Genomic DNA, 24,628 nt, shown 5'->3' with positions numbered 1-24,628 from the left:
ACGCCGTGGTATACCCAGCCATCTTGTACGCGGCCCGAGTCTCGACCATTGACGCAGGCTCAGTGGCCAAGTTACATCGGTTGTTCGCTGTTTTCGTCTGGCGATCCACGTATGAGCCCATGCGCCGCACCAACGTTTTCTGGAGCGCTGAAGCCGGGGGGCTAGGGCTCGTTAATTTAGAGCTTAAACTAACCGTGCAACGATTTTTGTACTTCCGAGATCACCGAGATGGCTTCCTCCAGGCGGCAGTGCAAAATGTAGGCGCGTTGCACCTCGCCCCTTGGCTCGCAACAACAGCGGAGCTCCTAGGTGGTGCCCGTGCAACAGGTTTTTACAGAGAAGTGGCGGGGGCGGGGGCGGTGGCCCTCTTACAGGAGCGCTTCTCGTGGGAATCCCTCTGCTCAGTGAAACCAAGGAAGCTGTATTGGGACCTCGTAGAGCAGACCCTCCCACCGCCCATGTACCGCCTGCCACCCCTTGGTCGGCCGAAAAGTGACGTCCTGCGGCGAGTACGGAAGCTCCCTATCCCGACTGGCTCGAAGGACTTTTTCTTCCGCTTTCACACGTGTATACTGCCTACAAAGGCAAGACAGGAGGAACGCGGTTTTTTTTTGCCAGGAGGGGCCAACTGTCTGCTGTGCGGAGGGAGGGAAACTGCCGAGCACGTATTCATGGACTGTAACACGGCGTTCTACTTCTGGGATGAGCTGCAGTGCTCCTTCAACACGCGCTGGAGAATCACTTGGACAAATCTGAAGTTCCTAGACGCGGCCTCGGAACGCCCGCTCCTTCGCGACTGTGTCCACGTAATAGGGCTCCACTCGCTATGGAGGGCGAGAGTCGACGCCGTCGAATGTACTGAGCGCCCCCGACCGGCGTGGCGACACTTCGTCCAAAAGGCACAATGGGCAATTGCCGCCCTCGACGGGGATGAGGCAGACTCCGAGCTACGCGACGCACTGGAACGGGGAACGCGAGCACTCATGGATTTCAAGTCACAACAGCAGAGGAGATGGGACGCAATTTGAGGGCTAGCCCCGGGTAACGCTGGTGTCCAGTTATACCAAGAAATGGCTTTACCCAAGACCTCTGATTTCTCCCTTCCCTCTATCCCGTTCACTTCAAACTTTGTGCAATGACACAGTAGCCCTGTTGGCAACCTCTCTTGCTTAAGTTTCACAAACGCTCTGTGACTTCGCGGACAATACTCCCCGATTGGCTTACAGTTACTTGGCAAAGCATCCTGACCCTCTCCTCGCATGATAGCCGATCGCCTCATTTTTATGTTTAAGTGGAGCCATGTTCTGATGCGCTCGGAAACCACTGTAATCACTGCATACTGTTCTGTATATATTTGTAAATAAAGTTATTGTTACCAAAAAAAAAAAAAGCGTCCGTAGCTTGGTCGGTAGAGCGTCGCGCTGCGGCCGCAAAGTCCTCGGATCGAAACCTGGCGCCGGATGCCGTTTCTTTTTAAAATATAGAGGAGCACTGCGGACGCCAACGCCGCCGCCGGCGGTGGATGGTTTGGGGTCGCTTATAAAGTGTATTCACACTTAAAAATGCTTGGAGATCGTGACAGAGATTCATTTTTCTGTGCGCCCCAGTTGCCCCAGTACGGATCAGCTGATTCTTTGGCGTCCTCGCGCATGCGATCAGTCGCATTCGAGCTTGCGCGCAAGTCTTGTGTGAGCGTTGCCACATCTTGCTCAAATAGTCTCAGTACATATAAGTCACACGCTGAACCGAGAACACGTCGGTTACCTACCCACAGGAGATAAAACTACGCAATGCTGCCGACGCCGCCTGCACAAAATCCGCCTGGCCAGCGGTCCGCCATGTTACAATTAATCCCGGCATGCTTCGCTAGCCGGACGCGGAAACGACACAGTCGAACGTTACCAGATTACAACCCATCGCTTTCACCGTTTTTAGTAAGCAAAAGTTCAGCTGGCAACCTTCAAATCGTTGTATCATGTCTGCCTTTGTGTGTCGTACGCTTCCAATGCATTGGCTCAGCGGCGCGCTTTCCCTCTAGAGTCAGTATATTATCTCTATCATAGAGTTAATACTACTGACTCTCTATGACCGAAACCGCCGAAACCTCGAGCAGACGGCGCTGCCTCGAGCTTGCGAGGTAGCGGATGAGAGCCAGAGTTTATAGTCAGTTTCGTATCTAGGAACATCGAAGTTAGTGTTACGGTAATTTAATGTTTATGGCCGTAAAATATCATAAACAGAGATAAATTTTTGTCAGAAGTTTTTCCTAACACTGTTAATGCATAGTATCAGACGCAACGTTTACGCTGCCCCATATATTGTTGACAGGGCAGCGGCCCAGTCAACATCACGTGACTTCCGCTCCGTTATTCCGGAAGTAAGCCCAAATAATTTTGTCCCGACTTGAGACAACGAAGAGCGAGTTGCGCAATCCTCCCTGTTCCGTGGCTCAGCCGGCTGAGCTGCTGACCCTGGCGCGCGCGCCTTCCCATTGCGAAGTTTGCGTGCTCACGGGGAGAGAGAGAGAGAAACAACGTTTTTTATTGTCCGGCAAAAAGACGTGGCCTGAACGTCACGCTGGACGGCCACCCGGCGCTCGCTACCTACTCGCACCCAGCCTCCGAGGAGAACGTGCTGTCGGCCGCTGGCGCTCGAGAGCCTCCAGCGCTTGCTGGACGGCCTCGCGCTGGGCGTCGTAGTCCACACTCGCCACCGCACTCGCTAGGCGCGGCGGCAACGCGTCTGTGACACCGTCCTCTACTTTGCATTTCCACAGCATGTGCGCCATGGTGGCTCGGTCCTCGCCACACACCGCACACACGTCACTGGCGTACACCTCTGGGCACACATGTTTCGCCACCACCGGTGTCCACACCGCTCGCGTCTGTAGCTGCCGCAGCGTCACCTCCTCCTGTCTCGTGAGCTTACGGTGGGGCGGCGGGTACGTCCGCCTGCCCTCCCAGTACCAGTCCAACACGTCCTTGTACGAGGCGATCGGCACCACTTCGTCGTCGTCCTCCGCAGGTCGGGGGCTCGGGCTCGCGCCGCGGCTGGTGAGCGCGCGCGCCGCCCGGTCCGCCGCCTCGTTGCGGTTCTCGCCCGTGCTCACCGGGCCCATGTGTGCCGGAAACCATTTCACCGTCACCGGCACCGCTCTGTGTCCTAGGGCCCCGCACACCCTCGCCGCGCACGGGGACACGTTGTCCGTCGCAAAGTTCACGATCGCACTCCGCGAGTCGCTTACCACCGTCGTACACCTCGGGTTCGTCAGCGCCAGCGCAATGGCTAGCTCCTCCGCATGCTCCGGGCTCCGCGCCCGCACACTGCACGCCGTGCACAGCTCCCCGGAGGTCGCTGCGACCACGGCCGCCGCCACCTGACAACGAAGTTGCGAGTACCGGTGCCGTCCTTAAGTTGTCACCGAGTATAGTACGATCAAGTCACAGAAGTTCAGAGTTACTACCTTTGAAGAGCAGATACAGTGAGATACTCTACAACGACCTTGTGTCCACACAGGCACGCGTACTATACGTGGGGCGGAAAACCAGGTAACAAACAAAACAACGTATTGGACGACGCCAAAACACTCGTGTGCGACTACTTGCAGGGGTGTACCGCCCCATCTGTCCCTTACGTTTAGCTTGCTTTCCTACTCCTCAATCAGGTAGATACCTGCGACAAAAGCAAGAAAACTGCGCCGACAGCACTAACCGCAACTACGCTGACCGGTGTGAATGGGCGCGGCACAGTCGTACTACACACCGGCGAGGACACTTTTCCGACAGCTGAGGAACAGCTCCACCTCATTCCATGAAAGCCCGCCGTGACTTTTGGCTACCAAAACACCTTTTTTGGGCGTATTGGTAGCGCCGCCGTTAGCCGATCGCACTTTTTTTTTTTTTTTCGACAGCACACGATCACAACCGAAACCTCCGAAACCTCGAGCAGACGGCGTTGTCTCGAGCTTGCGAGGTAGCGGATGAGAGCCAGAGTTTATAGTCAGTTTCGTATCTAGGAACGTTACAGTGTTACGTTAACTTCATGGTTATTGCCCTAAAATATCATAAACAGAGAGAAATTTTTGTTATAAGTTTTTTCTGACACTGTTAATGCATAGTATCAGACGCAACGTTTACGCTGCCCCATGGAGTGATGTTGACAGGGCAGCGGCCCTGTCAACATCACATGACTTCCGCTCCGTTATTCCGGAAGTAAGGCCAAATTATTTTGACTCGACTTGAGAAAACGAAGAGAGAGTTGCGCAATCCTCCCCGTTCTGTGGTTGAGCCGAATGAGCCGCTGACCCTGGCGCGCGCCTTCCCATTGCGAAGTTTGCGTGTTTACGGGGATAAGTCAGTGTTTACAACGGGTGCTGCGTGTGCGAGACTTCTTTCTTTGCCACCTGACAACGAAGTTGTGAGTACCCATAAGGCTGAAGACATGTCATTCCGTCCAATCCCCCCCGTTGTATTAGCTTCACCTCGTCTTCATAGGGTGGCGGGTGAGGTTTGATTATTGATGTGTTGAAGGCTGTTCTGCTTCTCCGAGAGAGATTACTTCGAAATGCACACACTTAGCTACAGTTCGCGTGAAAAGTTTGGCCTGTTGACTTGTGATAACAGCCGTTTATTTTAAAAAATGGCTCCAATGAACGCTGTGAAGGTGGTTGGACTGCGAAGCTGTCCAACCACCTTCACCCACACCGATGACCCGTGCGGCGTCCCTTGAATTCACTCACGCGGCTCTACAAAGGCTGAACCAGGAACTGGAAAATGCGCACAATGGTGCCAGTGTTCACTAGACGTTGACTACAAGCAGCAAGAAAACGGGTGTTCCATCCAGTGTTCTTTAATTTTTTTATTGGTGTCTAACATCTGTTATTTTCTTGTTACTCGTGTGATTACTGTGTAAGTGGCTAAGCAAACAAACGTCGCAGTAATTTCTGTAAAGTACATTACGAATGTGGTTCTGAACTGTGCCGTGGTTTTGTCATATTTGACGAGCTCTTGGATTGGTTTCAGCTTGTGCAAAGAGGTGGTGTGGGCTACATGAGGGTAGGGAAATGCTCGTTCTGGAAGGTTGTGCTCCAATTATAACGAAGCTTAATTTCTTTGCCTCACTGATGGCGACGTTTCTCCAAAACGCACTGCACGAAAGCCAACTTTAATTCACTGACGATGATGCCGATCGTGGAAGAAGTGAGAGATGGTTGAAGCGTGAAGCATTCTCTAATCAAAAGCCTATCTGTTCAAAGTCCAAATCGTTACACCCAAAATGAACTGCAAGGAAAGCGAACTTACACACTGTACGTGTTACCAGAAAGGCACATGAAGCGCCTCAAGAAAAAAATATTACACCATCTTCCCACGTGGGAACCCTGAGGGGATGCAAAGCCGTGGAGTAGTAGCGGGCAGTTCATATCATGTTTACGTTACCGTTTACCGTGTTTGCGGGAGTAGACTGCGCAGCGGGAGAGTTACCGCGAACGGTAACTTACCGGCACAAGCTTCACCGTCGCCAGCGCTTCCGGTAACACGGTGAACGGTAACGCAAACACGGTAACGATATGCTAAAACTGCCTAATTGGTTTTAGAGTAAAGACACGTGTAGTAGGGTATTTGTTAACTGTATTCTTTATTTATCGAGTAGTGGGGAACGTTTTGCGGCTTCTCGTTCTCGAAGCGAGGAATCCGCTGTTCGACGTTGGCGTTTCGAAGCGTTGTCACGTTGCCGAACGCCATCTGGATCAGCTACTCGCCGCTGGCGTTTCAAAGCGGCTTCTCGTTCTCGAAGCGAGGAGTCCGCTGCTCGACGCTGCCGTTTACGTTCGGCGTCGCGAGCTCTCCTCTGTGCAGCCTTGTCTTCGGAGGTGCTCGCGGTTCTGACAGTGTGCTGGCTGGCGCTAGTTGAAGGTGTGCCAGCCAGTTCGCTGACGGAATCGTTGGCGTCCATTTCTAGTCATCGGACGGCGCAGTACCAAAGAAGTAACTGAGCGGAGCGCGGACGGGGTTTATTTGCAGACCAGAGGGAGTGGAGAGGAGGAGCAGCGCGCATGCGCGTGATTGGACAGCTGGTGGGGAGAGGGTAGAGGTGGAGCAGCGCGCGTAGCGAACAGGTGGTGTGGAGAGGAGGAGCAGCGCGCGCTAGCGCACATGTGGTGTGGAGAGGAGGGGAGAGAGAGCGGCGTTATCACAGCTGTTGTGGAGAGGAGGAGAGGTGCGGACGCTGGAGGGTCGACTAAGAGATGCTTTGCATCTAAAACTTCCCGTCGTCGGAGTCGAACCTGTGTCCCTCGCGTTAGAAAGCCGACGCCTATCCGTTTGCACAACTCGGACGCGGTCGAAGCAGTTTGGATTTCAAACTTTTACTCAAGTTGCATGGAGAAAGCTTAGTGTTCTAACCATCTTTCTCTTTAATTTATTAATTAAATTCAAAGAGCATGCTGTAGCTGGAACGAAATGTGCAGTGTAATGGCTTCGTTGGGCATCCTAGAGCGGCGATTAAGTACAGTTTATTTGGAGTGTTGGAGCTAGCTGCCGCTTTTACTGCAGACGAGGATTGTAAAGGCGGCCTTTTTTTCCTGTACTAGCGGTGCTTGGTACAGTTATGGTTGGGGAGAACGAACAATGCAAAATTTTGTTCCATTTTGGACGTTTGATTAACTGCAGGGGTGGAAATGCTGTTCCATTTGCTCCACGCTGCTCCAATCCGCTTTTCTTGCTCCATCCTGCTCCAAAAGGCAGAATTGTGCCCAAACTGCTCCAAAGTGATGCCGCAAGATGTGAGGCAACTGTTAGGTGATTGATGTTCAATGACAGTCACACTGAGCACGGAGCAGTAGGCTCTGACAGTCACACGGAGCAGTAGGCTCTGATTCGTTCCGCTGTCATTCACGACGTGATGCGCTCGGGTGGGCTCCGTTCAGGTTTTAGGTGCCCTAGGCTCCGTATTGGACTAACGCTAGGAGTCACTCGTCACAATTTCCCGGTCTCTAAGTGGAGGTGCATTTTCACAGGTCGTGTAAGTGACCTCGGGGAGGGGTGATGCGCGAAGTTCGACCCGAAATGCAACTTCACCGCACAGCGCAACGCGTGCGTCGGCACCAGGCGTCATTGCAATCTTTCCGCGTAGTGTAAAAATCAAAAAGTGAAGTTGTTTTACTGTTCAACCGGACCCTCGCCATTTGATCTTATCAAGAGGGCGCTTACCATTCCATAGGTTAGATGCCATTGTGCCCTATCCACCAGGGTGATATAACAGGCGCTGCCCTGGCACAAACGAGAAGGGAGATTCTGTTAAGGGCATACGTTTTTGTCCATTTTGAGGTACATTTTTCTCGGCATCTACCAAAGGTATCTACATAAGGGATATATCATTTTCTTTCAAATTTCCACCTCCTTTAACTGTACCGGGATTACTGAAATTAGACGAAAATTACAATTTTAAATAAGTTGTTTCCGCCAGTACCTCACAGTTTGGCTTAATTTACATATTAAAAATTCTATATGTGACAAAAAACCTTTACGTGCATATTTTCATCTCTGGCACAGTAGATGTGAAAACTTATGTAGATGACAGAAAAAAAAAAGAATCAGCCGGTTATCCTTGAATATATAGGAACTAATTGTACCGATGTAATAAAAAAACAGTTTTCAGGTAATTGAGTTCAAAGTAAGAAAAGAGGTGAAAAACAGCACGTTTTCTCCACAAACACCACTAGAGTCATTTATTTAGTAAGCACCAGCTTCGTAATCACCGTCGAAGTCATTACGATTCGTTTCACTGCAGTTGCTCCTCAGTGTTGGAGTGCCTCAAGAAGATCCGCCTCTGTCTCAGACTCTAGATCTTTCTCTGATATGACTCCTTGCGCGGAGATGACGGTCCGGTGTGGTGTCACAGTGACAGTCAAGTTGGCCAACGTGGTCTGTTTCAGTAGGTTCTCGCTTTGATTTTTCATTTTTACTTCGACCAGTACATCACCTGATGCGAGTTTCTTAGCATCATAGTCTGAACCAACTACAGACTCGATGCATTTCGCCAACAGAATGACATACTTCTTTGCAACAGCTAGGAGTGGTTTCGACAGAATGAATGACAAGAAACTTGAGAATGTTCTGATTTACCTTTAGCTAGTACTTCGGTGCAGCCCCCTTTCAGGGGCCGATCACCGGGGATAAAGAAAAAAAAAACATGCGATATTGAAAAAAAGCAAGGGACGGGGGTACTTCCTTCGCTCGGTTTACCCCGATGCAGAGAGAAGTCCCAGAGCGCAATGCCCGGTAAACATGCAGGGAGCCCACCCGCTGGAGCTTGACCACGACTCCGATGGCCACCGTTTCTCCTTTCTGCCGTTCACCTTAATGCTCCTAGCCACACCAGATTACAGCACGAGTATGGGGGCTCGGGGTCAGCGGTTTCGTCAATACCGTCACCAAGATTACTCAAGGTGCCCCGTGCGGGGTCAACTGAATAATCGAGCAACGTTTTTTTTTCCAGACCGCAGCAGTCGCTCGCGGCTTTCTGAACTGAGAAGAGGCCACCCACCTTTTTTTCTCTTTTCTTTTTTTGTCGGCTCAAATAAAAACGTTTTTCACCCCCACCAGACCGCCTCGATTGAACTTTAGCGCGCTCACCACGCCCTTGGTGTGGGGCTGTGGGAGCTGGGCGAATTCTTGCTCGCATGCTTCTGTTAGGAGTCTTCTTCAAATAAATACGCCCTTCCTATGCACGATGTGATTGACCACTTATTTTCGCACAGCATACTAGGGGCACCTGTTGGGCTTGCAAGAGTGCACTGCTTACTGTTTTGAGAATTCGTAACAGTCAGCTTACCGAGAAGTACCGTATTATTTTAACTTGTAGCTTTATCATGACGTGGCTGCTACTTAAACCTCTCATTCACCTAACGGCTGCACCTAGTTGTTTACGTGTCATTGCTGCCTAGTGAGGAATTGTGAAGGTATAGCTGTTTTGCAGCTAGGAGCTTGGAAATGGGTGAGGGGTGTAGTGGCGAGTTTCAAGCACGCATGCAATGAATCCCGAGATTTTCTGGGCTAGTGACTGGCCTAGGCTAGAACTTGGACAAATGTGCAAACTATTTATGTCAAGTGCGTGTTAGGAGTCACTGCAGCGGTGGCTAAGGCATGCTGCCGAGCCCAAGGACGTGGGTTCGATCCGGCCACTGTGGCTGGTTTTCTCAGAGCCAAAAAATAAAAGCGTTGCGTGTTGTGTTTAGTGGCACATAAGCAACTGAGGCTACCATGCGCCAAACAGATGATTGTATGTTTTCTTTTGTGTGTTTGGTCATTTTTAGAACATTTAGAGCTTGTTTAAGAGCTTCGCTTCTTTTAGAAAACTAGCAAGGCAGAAAATTTTAACAACGGCATTGTCTCCTAATAGTAAACTGGGATGAAAGGGGATGTGTTCATCGTAGAACTGCGGAAAATTTTTTTTCTTCGGGAGCTCAAATTTCGCACGTGAGAGTAGGATGTTGTTTACGATTAGATCTTAATCACATCCTTCGCATCTCGGTTTATGTTGTTTCATCAGCAGAAAGTTATCTGTCAGCTGTGTATGTCCTATGCGGAGGCAGCATAAAATGACTTGTTAGGCATTTTTCGTGTCTGCTTGATTCCCATTCTGATATAGTTGGTTTCTTCCTTTTCTGTATTGTATTTTATTGTTAAGAACCTGACAATATATATATATTTTCGGCTAATTGTTTTTGACCGACATCCTGAGCCAAGAAACTGCACGACACCCCTCCACAAATTGCAGCAGTTCCGGCTAATTGATCTTGAACGGCACCCTCCACCATGACGGTCCTTCAAAAATTATGGTAGTTTCGGCAGATTGATCTTGACCGACACCCTCAGGACAGGACTATTCACGAAGCTCCTCCACAAAATAATGCAAACTACTTACCATTTTTTAAAAGGGTCCTAAACTGTATCATATAGTAAAAGGAAGCTTGGAAGCATTGAGCAGGGCTTCAAGTGCACTCACATTATCTGCTATTCCTGGGTCACCTACATTGGCAGGGCTCAGCAGGCGCCGCCACACCTTTCGCAAGGCAAGCACATCATATTCCAGGAACGTCAAATGCCTTAAATCCGGCATGCTATGTGTCCAGGAGCACACACTTAGAAAGCGTCTTATGAGCATGATACCTGGTATCGTAAGCCAAGATGAGTTTCGGCCGGTGTGCCAAACGATGCTTCTGCTTAACGTTGGTATGCTCAATGTGGAATGTCGGAGCTAGATTCGGTCGACCAGGAGCTTGTGCTGGGTGTACGGCGGGGGTAATGGCAAATTTGACGAGAAACGCGTTTAACGAATGACTGAAAAGGATCTCTGCACGTGCTATGGTGCTGCCGAATGCCCTTTGTGGCGTCCGGTCCTTCACGCCTTTCTACCATTTTGCATGCATCGCTCTGCTTGGCTTTGTGCTTTATCCTCTGCGGATGAGCTGAAGCTCGGGAGGCGAGCACGACGTGGTCTGGGTGTACTGGAGGAGCGTGCTAGAGATGTGCCACAGGGATTCTATAAGCAGTTACCCTTGGCACGCACGTGTACAACAAGCTCAAGATGACGAGTTGTGAGCCAAATTGGCTTGATCACGGTTTTTTTTTTTGGCGACGATAGTCTTTTTTTTTTGGCTACTTAAACTCGCAAATTTTTGTCTGCTTCTGTACCTCTATTCAGCCGCCCAGCAAGCAACTCTTGAAAGAGACGTTTACATAATCAAAACATTCCGATACTAAATTTGGCAGTGTACTTCGTACTTACCAGCACCGTCCAGCAAAAGGAATATGTTAGGCCTATTTGAGACAAAACATAAATATATAGTGTCCATCTAATTTGAAACAGACGTGGGCGAAAACTTTACAGAATGGACTTACTACTCGAAGTTGAGTGCTGCGTAGTGATGTGAACATTTCTGACATAACTGGCTCTGTCAGCAGGTCAAACCAGCAGAAGGCAGATGAGCTAAGGTAGTTTCCAAACATTTTTTCAACATATGAATTATAAGCAGCAGTAAATACCCTTTTATTACAACGATTTCTGCACTGCTGGCAGTAAGACAATCTTACTTCGACAGATAGATGTGCACCATTTTTTTCTTCGTGCAGGAAAAGAACAGACATACATGTTCACAAAACCAGATAGGATGCAAGCCGTCCTGGGATACTTACCAGCATTACTAAGGTAACTGTCAAACCTGCATTTCAATGACCACAACCAAACTCACCCAGCTTTGTTCATTGATGCCTTTCCGTCCAAGGAAAGCTGTAAAACTAGAATAAGTACCACTCTCACTGCATCCACGATGGCAGAGACTCGCTGGCTATACAACAGCCACGTATACTTATGGCAGCACAGCTTACCATTATGCTCCAGAGGGAAGTACCCGCCAACTATTGATGTTAAGCCCAAACGCGAGACGCTCCTTTTCTGAAAAGCTTTCTCTCAAAAATTTGCTGTCAAAGCTCTTTAGGCGTGCAAAATGAAGAGAGAGTTCAAGGACCACGTAAGCTAAAGAAAAAATGTTTTCAATGTTGATTCAGCAAGGCAACCGTGACAGGTTGCCTCTTCTCAAGCAACCATATATTTTTTTGCTATTACAACGAGCCCTCAATTCCAGCTGCTCAAATGCTTAGCAAAACAAATGATAAATTTTGCCCTATAGCTATGATTTGTTCTGAGCTCTTTGAACGGTTTTGAGATTACAAGTCTCCTAGCTTAAATGGAGCTCAACCTTAAAGACAGTGAGCTCAGACAGATAACTGTAACTCAGTTTCGAGTGAATTGAAGCTAGTGCCGTCTGTTCACTTTATCTTAGCACATTGCCTCCAGTCTGTCCCAACACGAACATCTCCTTTGGAACGGTCCCCACAGACCCTATCCCCCCTTGCTAGAGGGTGGGCGCTGGACTGACGCACTGGGCAGCTCCAACCTGACAATCTAACGGGTGGTCACAGTGAGGGCAGCTGCGGTCACCGGTATGCCGGTCATCATTCCCCCTAAGGGGCCTTTGAAGGCTCAATAAAACATTTCTCTCGGTCTATCACATTCCAGACTCCAAAGTATCAGTATTCACTCGACACAACATTGTCCCCTATTACAGGCAGCAAACCTTGCCTTCAGAGACTAACTTTAAATTTCACTGCCCCCCCCTTCCCCCCTAGAAAGCATTACTGCCCCATCATACCATTTGAGGCAGTTTCAGTTGATTTACTCACTTTTTTGTCACTTAGATCACATGCAGCACAATACAGGCAATGTCGACAGAACGCGCACCTTGTCCAACGAACAGTTAATTTGCTAGTCAGAAAAGATATTTTTGGACATGGCGGCCCTGACTGCCATTTGGTTATGGGGCTGGTACCACCGGGTGGTGAGTACTAACAGCTTGCAAGCCGTTACAAGGTCTGAGACAACAACAACAACAACAAAAAACAATGGTTTATTGGATGACACGAGTGAGGCAGACATATCTGCGTATTGCACACACGGCGACGATCATGGTGTCGAGATATAAACAACACTGCACGAGTCAAGGCAGCCTTGGCGCTGTGTGCTTGTGGCCTTGCATGAAGCCAACCCCCTGTTCCAGTAATGGCGTCCAAAGCTGGTGGAGGGTGCAGCAAAGCGAAAGTTCAGGGTACCACTTGATGCACCTGTGATGACTTGTAGCCTTATGCGGTAAGCCCTGAGGGGAAAAAACGCATGACAGAACACTTGAGGCATTAGTGAAGACCTATCGTAAAATTCCAAACAAGCACCCCCACCGTATAAGGGTCCCCTCCTAAAACTGCTGCAAATATAAGTTTCAACGCCGTTCCAGGAAAGCGCCCCAGCCCCCCCCACCTCTTCCGCTTTTCGCTCTGCACTCCGAGATCCATCGTTCCCAGGCAACAGCGGCACGCCATGGCCAGTCTATAATCCAATCCAATCCAAGCCTGGTTAGCAGCCCCATAGACCGTAATACAAGGGTGAGGAAGAGCGAACACCAAAAGGAAACCTGAAGAAGCCTTGAGGGCAGCATGTGCCCGATTTTGTTGCCGAGGGGTGGGCCGCTGTATCCACGAATACTATGGCACGGTGCTTCCGGCACTTTGGCCTAAGCAACACACTGGATGGCTCGGAGAAGGCAACCTCCATGGTGGACTGGCGGATGTTGGAGCTGTGGCACCAGTAGAACAGAGTGGACTTCAAGCGGAGTCCTGCAAACTTTTCTTTGGTATTGATCCAGAGGAGTCTTTTGAGAGCGATGACCAACATTCTTTGGCAAAGTGTTAAGCCAACATGCATTACGTTCTTAAGCCAACATGCATTACGTTCTTTTTCCTTGCAGGAGATTTCGGCCCAACCATCTTGAATTTCAGTACCATTCCGGGATAGCGCCCCCTCGCCACTTTGCCAGTGATCTTGACTTGCCTACGTGGGGGGGGGGGGGGGGGGGGGGGTGGCACTTGCTTGAAATTTTACGGTAAAGTAAGGATAGAAACCTGGGCTGGCGAAGAACAAACCCAAAAATAGACACTTCCAAGTGATGCCCTCAGTGGCTAATTTTTAACGGTCACCCGCAATTAACAATGCTCCTGCGATTCAGGCAGTCATCCACAATTTTTTTGTGCTGATGTTTCTTCGCCGAGACAAACACGCAGATGTCAATGTTCTAGACCAGTAAAGATGACTGGTTGTGGAATCTTTTTTGCTATTGTAGCCTCGCCCACTAAACCCAGTGTTTAAACATACCCAGCTCTACCTCAGATAGCGGGGGTTTACAATTCTTGTTGCAATGGCATGGCGAATGTATGTTAGCACAACGTTTACAGGTGAAAAAATGAATAATGCCACAGCTGGTTAAAAACAGCTGTACACTTACGATCACCACGACATTTCCTTTGGCCATTGACAGTACACAGTTCCAAGACTCGGTAATGCATTAGTTATTGTGATGCTCATCTGTCAGTTTGGCCTTGTGCTGACGAGTAGCATGCAAATTGGGAGTTCCCAGGCGTAGAGCACAAGCCAGAGGTCACTTTTTGATACCGAAACCACGTGGAGAGTTTTGCAACTCTATACACATTTTATATATATAAAAAACTGCAGTACGCAGACATACCGTGGCTGCGTCCCTTGCAACTCCAGCTGTAAATCTGGCTTGAGCATCCTTCAGCTGGACCTAGAAGGGTGAGACGTGCGTGCAGCCAAACAAACATCCAACAAGCATTCGCAGAGCCAAACCTTAAAGGAGTACTGAGACCAAATTTCTACTTCATGTTTCCATTGCTTAGATCGACACCTCCTGGCCTAACAACCATGAAACAGTCGTTAAAGCACTGAAGCACGATATGAAGTCGACGTACAATTTTCCGGATGCCCGAAATTCCGGACACGCCCGATTATCCAGACACATTCGCAGCACCATCAAGTTCCCCATAGGGTTAATGTATTAAAAAGTCCGGAAAATCAGATGGTGAAGGCTATAAGTGTTCGAAATATCAAACTTTTTTACCACCAACTGCAGACACAAAGTCGCCATCAAAACCCGCCACACCCAAGTATTCTAGTTCACTGTACCGCAGCTACCATACTCTCGAAACCGCAATAAAGCGAATGCCAATCCATTGCGACCCGTAGCTTAGTCAAACCGGCCAAGCCTTTTTTTTTGTGCTCATTTTCGTCGTTCATGTTTTGGTGAGTTGACTTTGCCGTAGATAGTGTGCTCGAGTGCTGCTGCGTGATATCTTCAGACCGAGAAGTTTCCCACTGTTTGGTGCTGCGCTTTTTTCATTTCCTCAAGCGGATTCACCATGGACAGCAATAGCGCCGACTGCACTTCATCCGCGCCTTCAAAGCGTGCAAACCCCTTCGTGGGCTGACGATGGAGAAGAAAGCCGCCATCATCAAACAATTTCAAAGCGGCTGGTCAAAAGCAGAGGTCAAGAGGGAGTTCCGAGTTTCCAAGCAAACTGTTTCAGACTTCATAAGAAACAAGACAAAGATTTTCGAAATGGCTGTGACATCAACCAGGGCTGGAAAGAAGAATGTGAGTGAGAAGCACTCCTCGTGTGGCTGAATGCCATGACCGCCAAGAAAATCCCGGTGTCAGGTGACATCCTGAAACAGAAGGCAGAGGTTTTTGCGCTTCAAATGAACGTGAACGGCTTCAAGTTCAACGATGGTTCCCTCTGCAATTTCAAGAACAGAAATGATTTGAAGTTTAAGAAGATGTGCGGGGAAAGCGGCACCATCGACGATTCCGTAGTCGCAGAGTATCAGAACGGAAAGCTGCAGTCTTTGCTTCTACAGTTCTCGCCTGAAAATATTTTCAACTGTGATGAAACTGGGCTTTCCTACAAGCTACTGCCAGAGAAAACGCTCGCAATTACTGGTGACCCCTGCCATGGCGGCAAGCACAGCAAAGAGCGGCTCACTTTTCTCGTCGGCAACAATATGATGGCAGCAAGAAGCTTCCACTGCTTGTCATAAGAAAGTCAGAACATACAAGATGTTTCAAGGGCAAACAAGAAGGCATGGGTAACGAAGCAGTTATTCGAAGGATATGTGCGCAAGCTGGATAGGAAGTTCGAGGAGAAAAAACAAAAAGTTCTGCTGTTCGTGGAGGTGCCAGTGCGGCCACTACTAGACTATGACCAACGGACTGCAGTCGGTGTGCTGCCAGGGGGTGCCGGAAGTAGACACCCTGGCGCTGGAGGGCGAGCCCTGCATCACTGCACACCCCATGTAAATCCATGCGTGCCTCAACATTCATGCCCTGGAAATTGCTTACTATGCGTTTCGGCAGATTTGGCCAACCCTCACGGACGCTCCAGAGATCCGCACGAATAATTTTTGCACATCTTCCGGTTGGTATTTGCAGAGCTTGTTCCGCTACTTGCAAGTGAAGCTGTGTACCGTTTTCCAGGTACGGAGGACACGGCCTAGGCTCTGTGCCCCAGGCCAGGCAAAGATGACCTCGGCTATTGTCTCAAGAATGTTGGCGTGGAAATACGTTTACATCTTCATGCACAAAAGTGCCTGCAATTTTGAGCTGCGACACCGTGCTCTGCATTCTGAGCTTGGCATTTTTGTAGCTTGCTTAAACTGTACTTTGTACCAAAGACTGCAAACGAACATCACCTATAGGCTGTATTTGATCAATATGTATTTATAAGACGAATATAACACATATATTAGCCAATATATTGCCCAATTTCTTGTTAATATCTGTCCTTTATTGGACCCGTATAACATACACATGAGTGTACCAGATCAGTAGATTTGGTACTGGTGCTGCGGACAACCAAACAGGACCAATAGCCTGACCTATGGAAATGAAACGATTTCTATTAGATCAAAACAGACCTTTTTTGGCACTTTTGCTACAAGGTCCAATGTCCTCAAGACCTGGCGACCAGTGTGAGCCATGGAAAGGCACCTGCACTGGGCACGCATGGGCCGCTTTGCCAAATCCGGAAGGACATTGGGGTGGCTGGATGTATTTATTTTACTTTATTTATTGATACTGTAACGCTCACTTGAGGGTCATTACAGTGAGGTATAAAAACAAAACAATACACAATGACAAGACATACGTTAGGTTTCGTATTGCCGGTAGTACAATTCTAGCCAACACTCAAACGCTTTGACATTTGAACTAGTAACAGCATACTCTGGCAGTCTATTCCACATTTCTATGCTATAAGGGAAAAAAGAATTCTTAAACCCATCTAGACGCGCCCAAAAAGGCCTTATGCAAGCCTTTAACGAGTAAGTAGAGTAGAAGTGCACTGACAGCTCTACTTGTACTGCTCAAATGTCCGAGATACTACACGGCTGTCACCCGTCAAGGTTGCGTCATCCTGCTGATGACGCGGTGGCATGCACAGACAAGAATGTGTCCAAGAAAGCAAGCTGAGGCCAAGCACCGAGGGGTTGAGGTCGTGACGACAATCGACATCACCAAATAAGGTGACACGGGAGCAATGCAAGAGTGAGGAAAGCAGCATTGAGAAAGGAAAAGCTAAACAAGCTCCTGTGTAGAACAACACCCCAAGAAGCTACCGAGAGCGAAGTTGAATTGAGGAAACAAAACCGCAAAGAAAAGCATGTTTGATGGCGAGAGCATGCTAGGACATACCCGTTCCATCAACAGTCACCATGGGAAGTTCCATTTTCCCGCACAAATTACGGGAAAGAAAGATTAGATCACGCTTTGCCTACAATATTAAATTATTTTCACTCAAAAGAAGTTGACATTATGAAACTGAACCCGAAGAAAACTGTCGAAATGTTCCTTTAAAAAGTCCTTGTGACTATCTTTTGTTTTTAGTGTTCTATTTCAATGCGATATCATAATGCTTAGTATGTTTTTAAATGTATGTTTTAATGTTTTAATGTACGTTTGCTTCTGTGACTGCATTGTGACCACTGCAGATGGGTGCCCGGAGCCCCGTCAAGCCGCAAATGAGAGGCTTTTTCTCCAGCCCTTCTTTTTTCGCTGTACTTATTGGAGCGAAAAATAAAACTGACTGATTGATTGATTGATTGATTCATTGAATAATGCTGTAGAAAAGGAACGCTCATACACATCCACAGTCTGGTCCGAACCTCGGTCAATGTGTCCGCACAAGATTCAAAATCCAAATCGACAACCTTGTGCATTGACGATCAAGAAACTCTGGCACAGACCGTCAGACATGCTAACCAACATCTTTAAATGCATATGCATGGTGGAACGAGGCAGCCTCCAAACTTTGATAACGATAACGTACCACCAAAAACTGAAGCAAGGACATGCCAGGTTAAGGAGGCTCTTTTCCAAAACCTTCGCAAGCACATACAGGGTTAGACAATCTCCCTGTGCTCAACCAGAAGTCTTGAGACATGAACGCCACAGAAAGCTGAAGATGCAAATGAACTGGTCCAACCAAGAAAACAACATCAAGAGACATTGACAAATTCATTTCTCAGTTTCAAGGAGTTGCTTCTAGTGAGGTGCAGAGAGACACCGAGAGCCTTACCTCAAGCCCTTTTCTTGCTAGCCTCCGCAACTACCTGACAAAGATTTTTTGCAACAAGTGGACCAAATTGCCCTAGCAGAGTTCACCAACAGGAGTATATGGACTGTAAGTCGAGTTCTACAGGACATTCTGGGACCGTCTCGGCCCCTTTTTGTGCATAGCCTTAAACAACATACTTGCAACTCACACAGTCTCCCACTCTTTCAAACGAGGTAGAACCATCTTAATAACAAAAATTCCAGCGAATTGAACGAACCTACGAGTTGGTGCTTCATCACTTTGCTAGGGGTGGACTATAAACTTCTTGCTTCAGTAATATCAAAACACCTACAACTACAACTCACACTACCTGAAGTGATAACGTCATGGCAAGCATGTTCCATGACAGAGCAAGCATGTTTAGGACAGACTACCAAAGCTTAAATACCGCATATTGCCGCATATAAGTCAACTTTTTTTTTTCAAAAATCGGGACGCCAAGTTTAGGGGGGTAGGTTTATACGCGGAGCCCAAGTCAACAAGGGGGGTGGGGGGAAGGGGAGAGAAATTTAAGCAAACCGTGGCAAGCGACGTTTTGCGTATATATATATATATATATATATATATATATATATAGGCACTATAGAATCAATAATTAAAAAGATTTACACACCCTTTTTGCACCATACTTCTACATTTTAAAAACGTCGCCTGAACGCGGCGATGAAAAACGCGGCCATGAAAACTTGCGACTACAGTGTCTAGAATAAGGAAAGTGCGGTTACTGCCAAGCAACTCGTATGGGAAACACTAACGCCGCTTGGCGATGTTGCCATTAGGTGCCACAATGACAGTCACACTGAGCACGGAGCAGTAGGCTCTGATTCGTTCCGCTGTAATTCACGACGTGACGCGCTCGGGCGGGCTCCGTTCAGGTTTTAGGCGCCCTAGGCTCCGTATTGGACTAACGCTCGGTGCTCGGAGTCACTCGTCACAATTTTCTGGTCTCTAAGTGGAGGTGCATTTTCACAGGTCGTGTAAGTGACCTGGGGAAGGGGTGATGCGCGAAGTTCGACCCGAAATGCAACTTCACCGCACAGCGCGACGCGTGCGTCGGCACCAGGCATCATTGCAATCTTTCCGCGTAGTGTAAAAATCAAAAAGTGAAGTTGTTTTACTGTTCAACCGGACCCTCGCCATTTTATCTTATCAAGAGGGTGCTCACCATTCCATAGGTTAGATGCCATTGTGCCCTATCCACCAGGGTGATATAACAGGCGCTGCCCTGGCACAAACGAGAAGGGAGATTCTGTTAAGGGCATACGTTTTTGTCCATTTTGAGGTACATTTTTCTCGGCATCTACCAAAGGTATCTACATAAGGGATATATCATTTTCTTTCAAATTTCCACCTTCTTTAACTGTACCGGGATTATTGAAATTAGACGAAAATTACAATTTTAAATAAGTTGTTTATTCTATAACAAAAAACCTTTACACGCATATTTTCATCTCTGGCACAGTAGATGTGACAACTTATGTAGATGACAGAAAAAAAAAGAATCAGCCGGTTATCCTTGAATATATAGGAAATAATTGTACCGGTGTAATAAAAAAACAGCTTTCAGGTAATTGAGTTCAAAGTAAGAAAAGAGGTGAAAAACAACACGTTTTCTCCACAAGCAAACTCCCGTTTACATGTCAAGCCGCTGTGAGAAATGCGTTCTTGTACTGTCGGCTGCGCGCGCAGTGCGGACTTTTCGCATTGCTTTTTGTGAAAATGCTGCCTTGAACATGCAAGATGAGCCGACGACAGAGTCATTGTTTTGTACCCAGCTGCAAGAGTGGGTACAAATCGTGCAGGGAAAGTTTTCGTTGTTTGCCATGCTGAAAGAAGAGGCGATATTTCGACAATGGCAGCGGAATATTCCAAGAGCTGACAAGCCGCTTCAGCGCAACGCAGCCGTCTGCGAGCTCCACTTCGACAAACAGTTTGTGTCGCGCCACTTCGAGCATGTGGCGCAGAGCTGCGCAGGCTTTTTTGTACAAAGAGGACATTGCGAAAACCTGCGCATACAGAGAGCCGACAAAACGGTTCATTGTCTTTATGCAAAAACTCATTTCCGTCATGACCTCGAGAGTTCCTGCAGCAGCAATGAGAAGGAACTCTGCAGGAGAATCAGTGCTGCGAAATGCTCTCAAATACCTCAAAAGGTGGGAAGCCACCACAGGGCCCAAAAAAGAAGGCTTTTAAATGCGAATGCATTTCTTAGTCGGGGGTTGTCGTGCTCCGTCGGCGTGCGCCTGCATTCCTCCAGCGCGAGCGCACGTGAGCGCGCGCCTCGTAGTTCTGCCTTCGTCGTCGTCGTCACCTCCCGCTGGCGGTGACGTCAATGGGTTGGTTCGGGGGGGGGGGGGGGGGGTCAAGCGCGGCAACATCCTGGCTTGGCTCAAGCACCTGGAACACACCCCGCTGTATCGCGCCATCAACGTTCGGTTTGAGTGGAGTCGCCTCGACCACTTTGATGACGGCGAAACGGACGAAGGCGGAGAAGGAGAACCGAAGGACGATGACGGTGATATCGAAACGATTCCCGACGACTTTGATGTGAATGATCCTCTGCAGTTGTCGATTGCGCTCAACGCGGTCTCAAAGACGATGTTCTTTAACGAAGAGGGATTGAGGGGTGTGCAAAAAGAAGAAGAAGGTGCGAGTACTCCTGTCAAAACGCGTGTGGTTCTGGCAGGTGCCACCGGAAACGATGCCGTTTGTGACGAGGCCGAGACCGTTCGCAAGCTGGTGGATCAGTCGCACAGTCTTCACGTTGCTCCGGGTGAGAATCGCACTCCGATCGCGCTCTTCCTGGACGAGTACGCCGAAGAGTTCGCGTTTCCCACCATCTACCTCGGGAAGCCTCGCAAGATCACCGGTCCCCGACCCACGCCGTTTCTCAAGGCTAGCAGCGAGATCAGGCGGACCGATCGGCGCGGGGCGACTCCGGAATACGTTCTGTACATGGCCGCGAAGGTGATGCGTTACAACGTTGCCGAAACGGCCATGACGTTCCGTACCAACGCGGCCACCGACTCGATCACGCGCAAACAGCTCGAGAAGGGCGAAAAGCGGTTCCTCGACGAGATGCTGGACAGTCACCTCGGGTTTCTGCGCGGCGTTCCCAACACGGTGCAGTACTGGCAGGATCGCCGCAAGGACCTCTTCGCCATGATTAGACAGCTGGGCAAGCCGCACGCGTTCCTGACCATGTCCGCTGGGAGCGCCTGCTCGAGACTCTGGAGCGGCTGCGAGTCGGACCCGAAGGGAGGGTGCGCGTGATTGCCGAGATGATGGCCTGGGAATGGGTGGAGCTCGTCAACAACGATCCCGTGACGTGTGCCATCTACACCAACCGCATCTGCGAAGTGATCATGAACGTGCTCAATGACAAGCGCTGCTCTCCGTTCAAGCCGTACGTTGTGCGAGACTACTTCAAGCGCGTCGAGTTTCAGCAGCGCGCACGTGCACGTCATCCTGTGGCTGGAAAACGCGCCCAACGACCAGGAGCTCAGCGGAGTCGAAGGGGCCGTGCCCAAGACGCTGGAGATGGTGGATGCGCTCCTGACGCTCGACACCTCTGTGCTCAAACGCCCGCGCACGCAGACGCACCAGCACACGCACACGTGTTACAAGCGCGGGCGAACAAAGTGTCGGTTCGGCGCCCCGTTCATGCCGAGCGCGTCCACCAAGATTCTGGTGCCGTTTCCTCCGATCGCGGACGCTGCTGCGGGTGAAGACGCCGCGACCATTCGAGAACGGGAACGGCGAGAGGACCTCAAGGCAAAGTACGAAGAGATGCACGAGGCGCTGGAGCGCGGCGGAGACTGAGAGCCTGGATGACTTCCTGCGTACCTTCGAGGTTCGCTCCGAGGAACAGTACATGGACGTACTGCGTGCGGGCGTCTCTCGGCCGTGCATACTGCATCGGAGGACGCCGGCCGAAAAGTTCGTCAACGCCTTCAACCCCTGGATAGGCCGAGTCCTCGATTACAACATGGACTTGCAGATCATACTGGACCACTACGCGTGTGCCTCGTACGTTGTGGACTACGTCAACAAGGCCGATCGCGGCATGTCCAATCTCAAACGCGCCGTGTCGGACATCCTCAAGGAGAATCCCAACGACGACTACGAGGCCGTGATTCGCAAGCTCCGAGTGGACATGCTCAAGGGAGTGGAGATGTCCGCGCAGGAAGCTGCCTGGTTCCTGCTCAGACAGGAAATGTCTCACAAGAGCAGGGATGTCGTGTACATTCCCACGTGCTTCCCCGAAGAGAGGGTGCGCGTGCGCAAGACGCGGGAAGAGATGGACAAGATTCCCGCCGCGTCCACCGACGTGTGGAAGCTCAACATCGTGCAAAAGTACGAGGCCAGGCAGCAGCCCGATGAGCTTGACAATGTGTGTCTCACCGACTTCGCCAGCAAGTACAGGATGGGCCAGGGCGGTCTGTACGTGCTCCGAGAGAGGCAGGTGGTGATACGTTACCGCAACTACAGTCCCAGTGACGATGTCGCCTCGTAAATGCGCGAGCAGGTCTTGCTGTATGCGCCCTTTCGGAGCGAGGCGATTGACGTTCTGGACGGCAACAAGTACGTGAAGCTGTACGAAGACAACGGGGAACTGATCGAGCGCAAGCGCAAAGAGTACAACCCGGCAAACGATGACGTTGTGGTTGGGGAGCTCGTCGGGCATTACTGTGCCGAAATGCTGCGCATGCGGCAGGAGCAAGAAGACGACCAATCGGAGGACGGTGACGTAAATGGGGCGGTGACGGCCGTCTCAAAGCAACAACAACAACTGGATGAGCAGCTGGGGGTTGACGCTGATGTTCTGCCGAGCGACCGCTTGCTCCGCTTGATGAAGGAGACTGTCACGCCGTGTGCCGCAGTGCGCAAGCGGCAGGGCGTCATGGACCGAGACGAGTACGTCTCCATGATGCGCAGTACAAACGCCGAGCAGTACGAGTCGCTGCGCGAGATTCTCCATCGCCACACCACTCCCGGGCAGCCTCCCCTTCGAGTCTTCTTCACTGGCCCCGCCGGATGTAGCAAGACGTTCGTCCTCAAACTCGCCATGGACGTGTACAACAGGTGCAGTAGTGGCGGTGACTCGGTCATGGAAGTGGACGCGCCGTCATCATCGGCACTGGCATCTGTAACGTCATCGTACAACGCGTACGTCATCTGTGCCAGCACGGGCAAGGCAGCGGTTGCGGTTGGGGGAACTACCGTTCACGCCGCCTTCAAGCTCGTGCGGAGTGCCGGCAACAGGCAGATGGCTCGCATCGGCATCATGGGAGACGGAGGTCTCGGTCCCAGCGATCTCAACACGTTTCGAGTCGCGTTCCGCCGAGTCAAGTGTGTCATCATCGACGAGTTCAGCATGATGTCTGCCGATCAACTGAGAGCCGTCGATTGCCGTCTGCGCCAGATCACGCAGCGTTTGAACGAACCCTTCGGAGGTTTGGGCGTCATCCTCTGCGGAGACTTGCGCCAGCTCCCCCCCGTGCGTGCCAGTGAAATCTACAAGCGGTGCCGGAGTGCATATGGACTCATCGGACTCACTGTCGTCACGTGGCATCATCTCGAATACTTTCCCCTCGTACGAGTCGTCCGGCAGTCTGACGTCACTTTCTCCAACGTCCTAACAAAGATTGGAGATGGGCGCGTTGGAACCGGACGAAGTGCGACTGCTGGAAGCGCGCTTCGTCAACGCCGCCGAAGCCATGGAACGCGCGCCCTCTGCCGTGCGCATCTTCTACTCGAACAACGAGGTGACGCGATTCAACGAGGCCGTTTCGCAGGCGCAGGGAGATGGCGGGTACCGAACGCTGCGAGCTCGGGACGAGTTTCTCGGGTGCAAGACGCCGCACCTGCTGGAGAACGCCAAGCACAGGGTGGAGCGGATGGTCACCAGCGAGTTTGGAAACCTCCCGCGAGAAGTGTTGGTCGTGATCGGCAAGCCCTACATGATCACCTCCAACATTGACGCTGTGGACGGTTTGGTCAACGGCGCCATTGGAGTCTTGCGCATGTGCGAGTTTGAACAAGGAGGAGAAGAAGGAGGAGAAAGACGCGCGAGGCATCTCTGGCTAGAGTTTGACGTGCCCGGCACCGGCAAGTTGACTCGCGCGCGCGCGAATCGCGCCGTGCACGAGGCCAAGACCAACGGCTACGTCATCGACAGCGTCACCTGGGTACCCATCGAAATGCAGTCCCTCACGCTCACCATAGACCGCAAGGCCGGCATTGCCTGCAAGCGAACGCAGTTTCCCCTCGTCCAGGCCAGCGCCATCACGGTGCACAAGTCTCAGGGGGGAACGTACGCCTCGGTCGTCTACGGGTATGCCAGGACGCATCCGCAAAAGCTGGTCTACGTTGCGCTCTCGCGCTGCACCAACCTCAACGGACTCTACCTGACAAACTGCGATAGAGACCACACGTTCTACCATCGAGAGGCCAACCCGGACAAAGCCATGGTGGACGAGTTTCAGCGGCTCGAGGGTCATCGGCTGCAGACCCGTCACGCAACGCTACCTCGCCGCGCTCAAAGACCAGCA

At 50.3% G+C, this 24,628-nt stretch overlaps 1 protein-coding gene and 1 long non-coding RNA gene across 2 annotated transcripts in view; both read right to left on the bottom strand.

Moving 5' to 3' along the window:
• Positions 1-2,522: 2,522 nt before the first annotated feature.
• On the bottom strand, positions 2,523-3,963 carry LOC144159025 (uncharacterized). The gene is made up of 2 exons (XM_077690257.1): positions 3,712-3,963; positions 2,523-3,376 (listed from the first exon to the last, which is right to left on the bottom strand). The coding sequence occupies exons 1-2, from the start codon at positions 3,805-3,807 to the stop codon at positions 2,600-2,602; spliced, it is 873 nt and encodes a 290-aa protein (XP_077546383.1). The 5' UTR covers positions 3,808-3,963; the 3' UTR covers positions 2,523-2,599.
• Positions 3,964-12,447: 8,484 nt separating this feature from the next.
• Positions 12,448-24,628, bottom strand: part of LOC144159024 (uncharacterized) — a 78,764-nt gene continuing 66,583 nt past the window's right edge. Inside the window, exons 4-5 of the long non-coding RNA XR_013320228.1 lie at positions 14,132-14,191; positions 12,448-12,712 (exon numbers count right to left, since the gene is read on the bottom strand). This is a non-coding gene — a long non-coding RNA (uncharacterized LOC144159024). The remainder of the gene's footprint in view (positions 12,713-14,131; positions 14,192-24,628) is intronic.

Source organism: Haemaphysalis longicornis, unplaced genomic scaffold (assembly GCF_048455015.1).
Source record: "Haemaphysalis longicornis isolate Haplotype H1 unplaced genomic scaffold, Haemaphysalis longicornis Haplotype H1 scaffold_10, whole genome shotgun sequence".
Lineage (NCBI taxonomy): Eukaryota > Metazoa > Arthropoda > Arachnida > Ixodida > Ixodidae > Haemaphysalis > Haemaphysalis longicornis.
This window is presented reverse-complemented; position numbering and strand designations above follow the sequence as displayed.

What these genes read in the sequence shown, in the direction of transcription:
- LOC144159025 (XM_077690257.1), bottom strand. Translation starts at nt 3,807, where the DNA reads ATGAGGTGGAGCTGTTCCTCAGCTGTCGGAAAAGTGTCCTCGCCGGTG. An exon ending in CACCGGTCAGCGTAGTTGCG is followed by an intron (nt 3,377 to 3,711) that starts GTTAGTGCTGTC and finishes CTTCGTTGTCAG; the next exon opens with GTGGCGGCGGCCGTGGTCGC.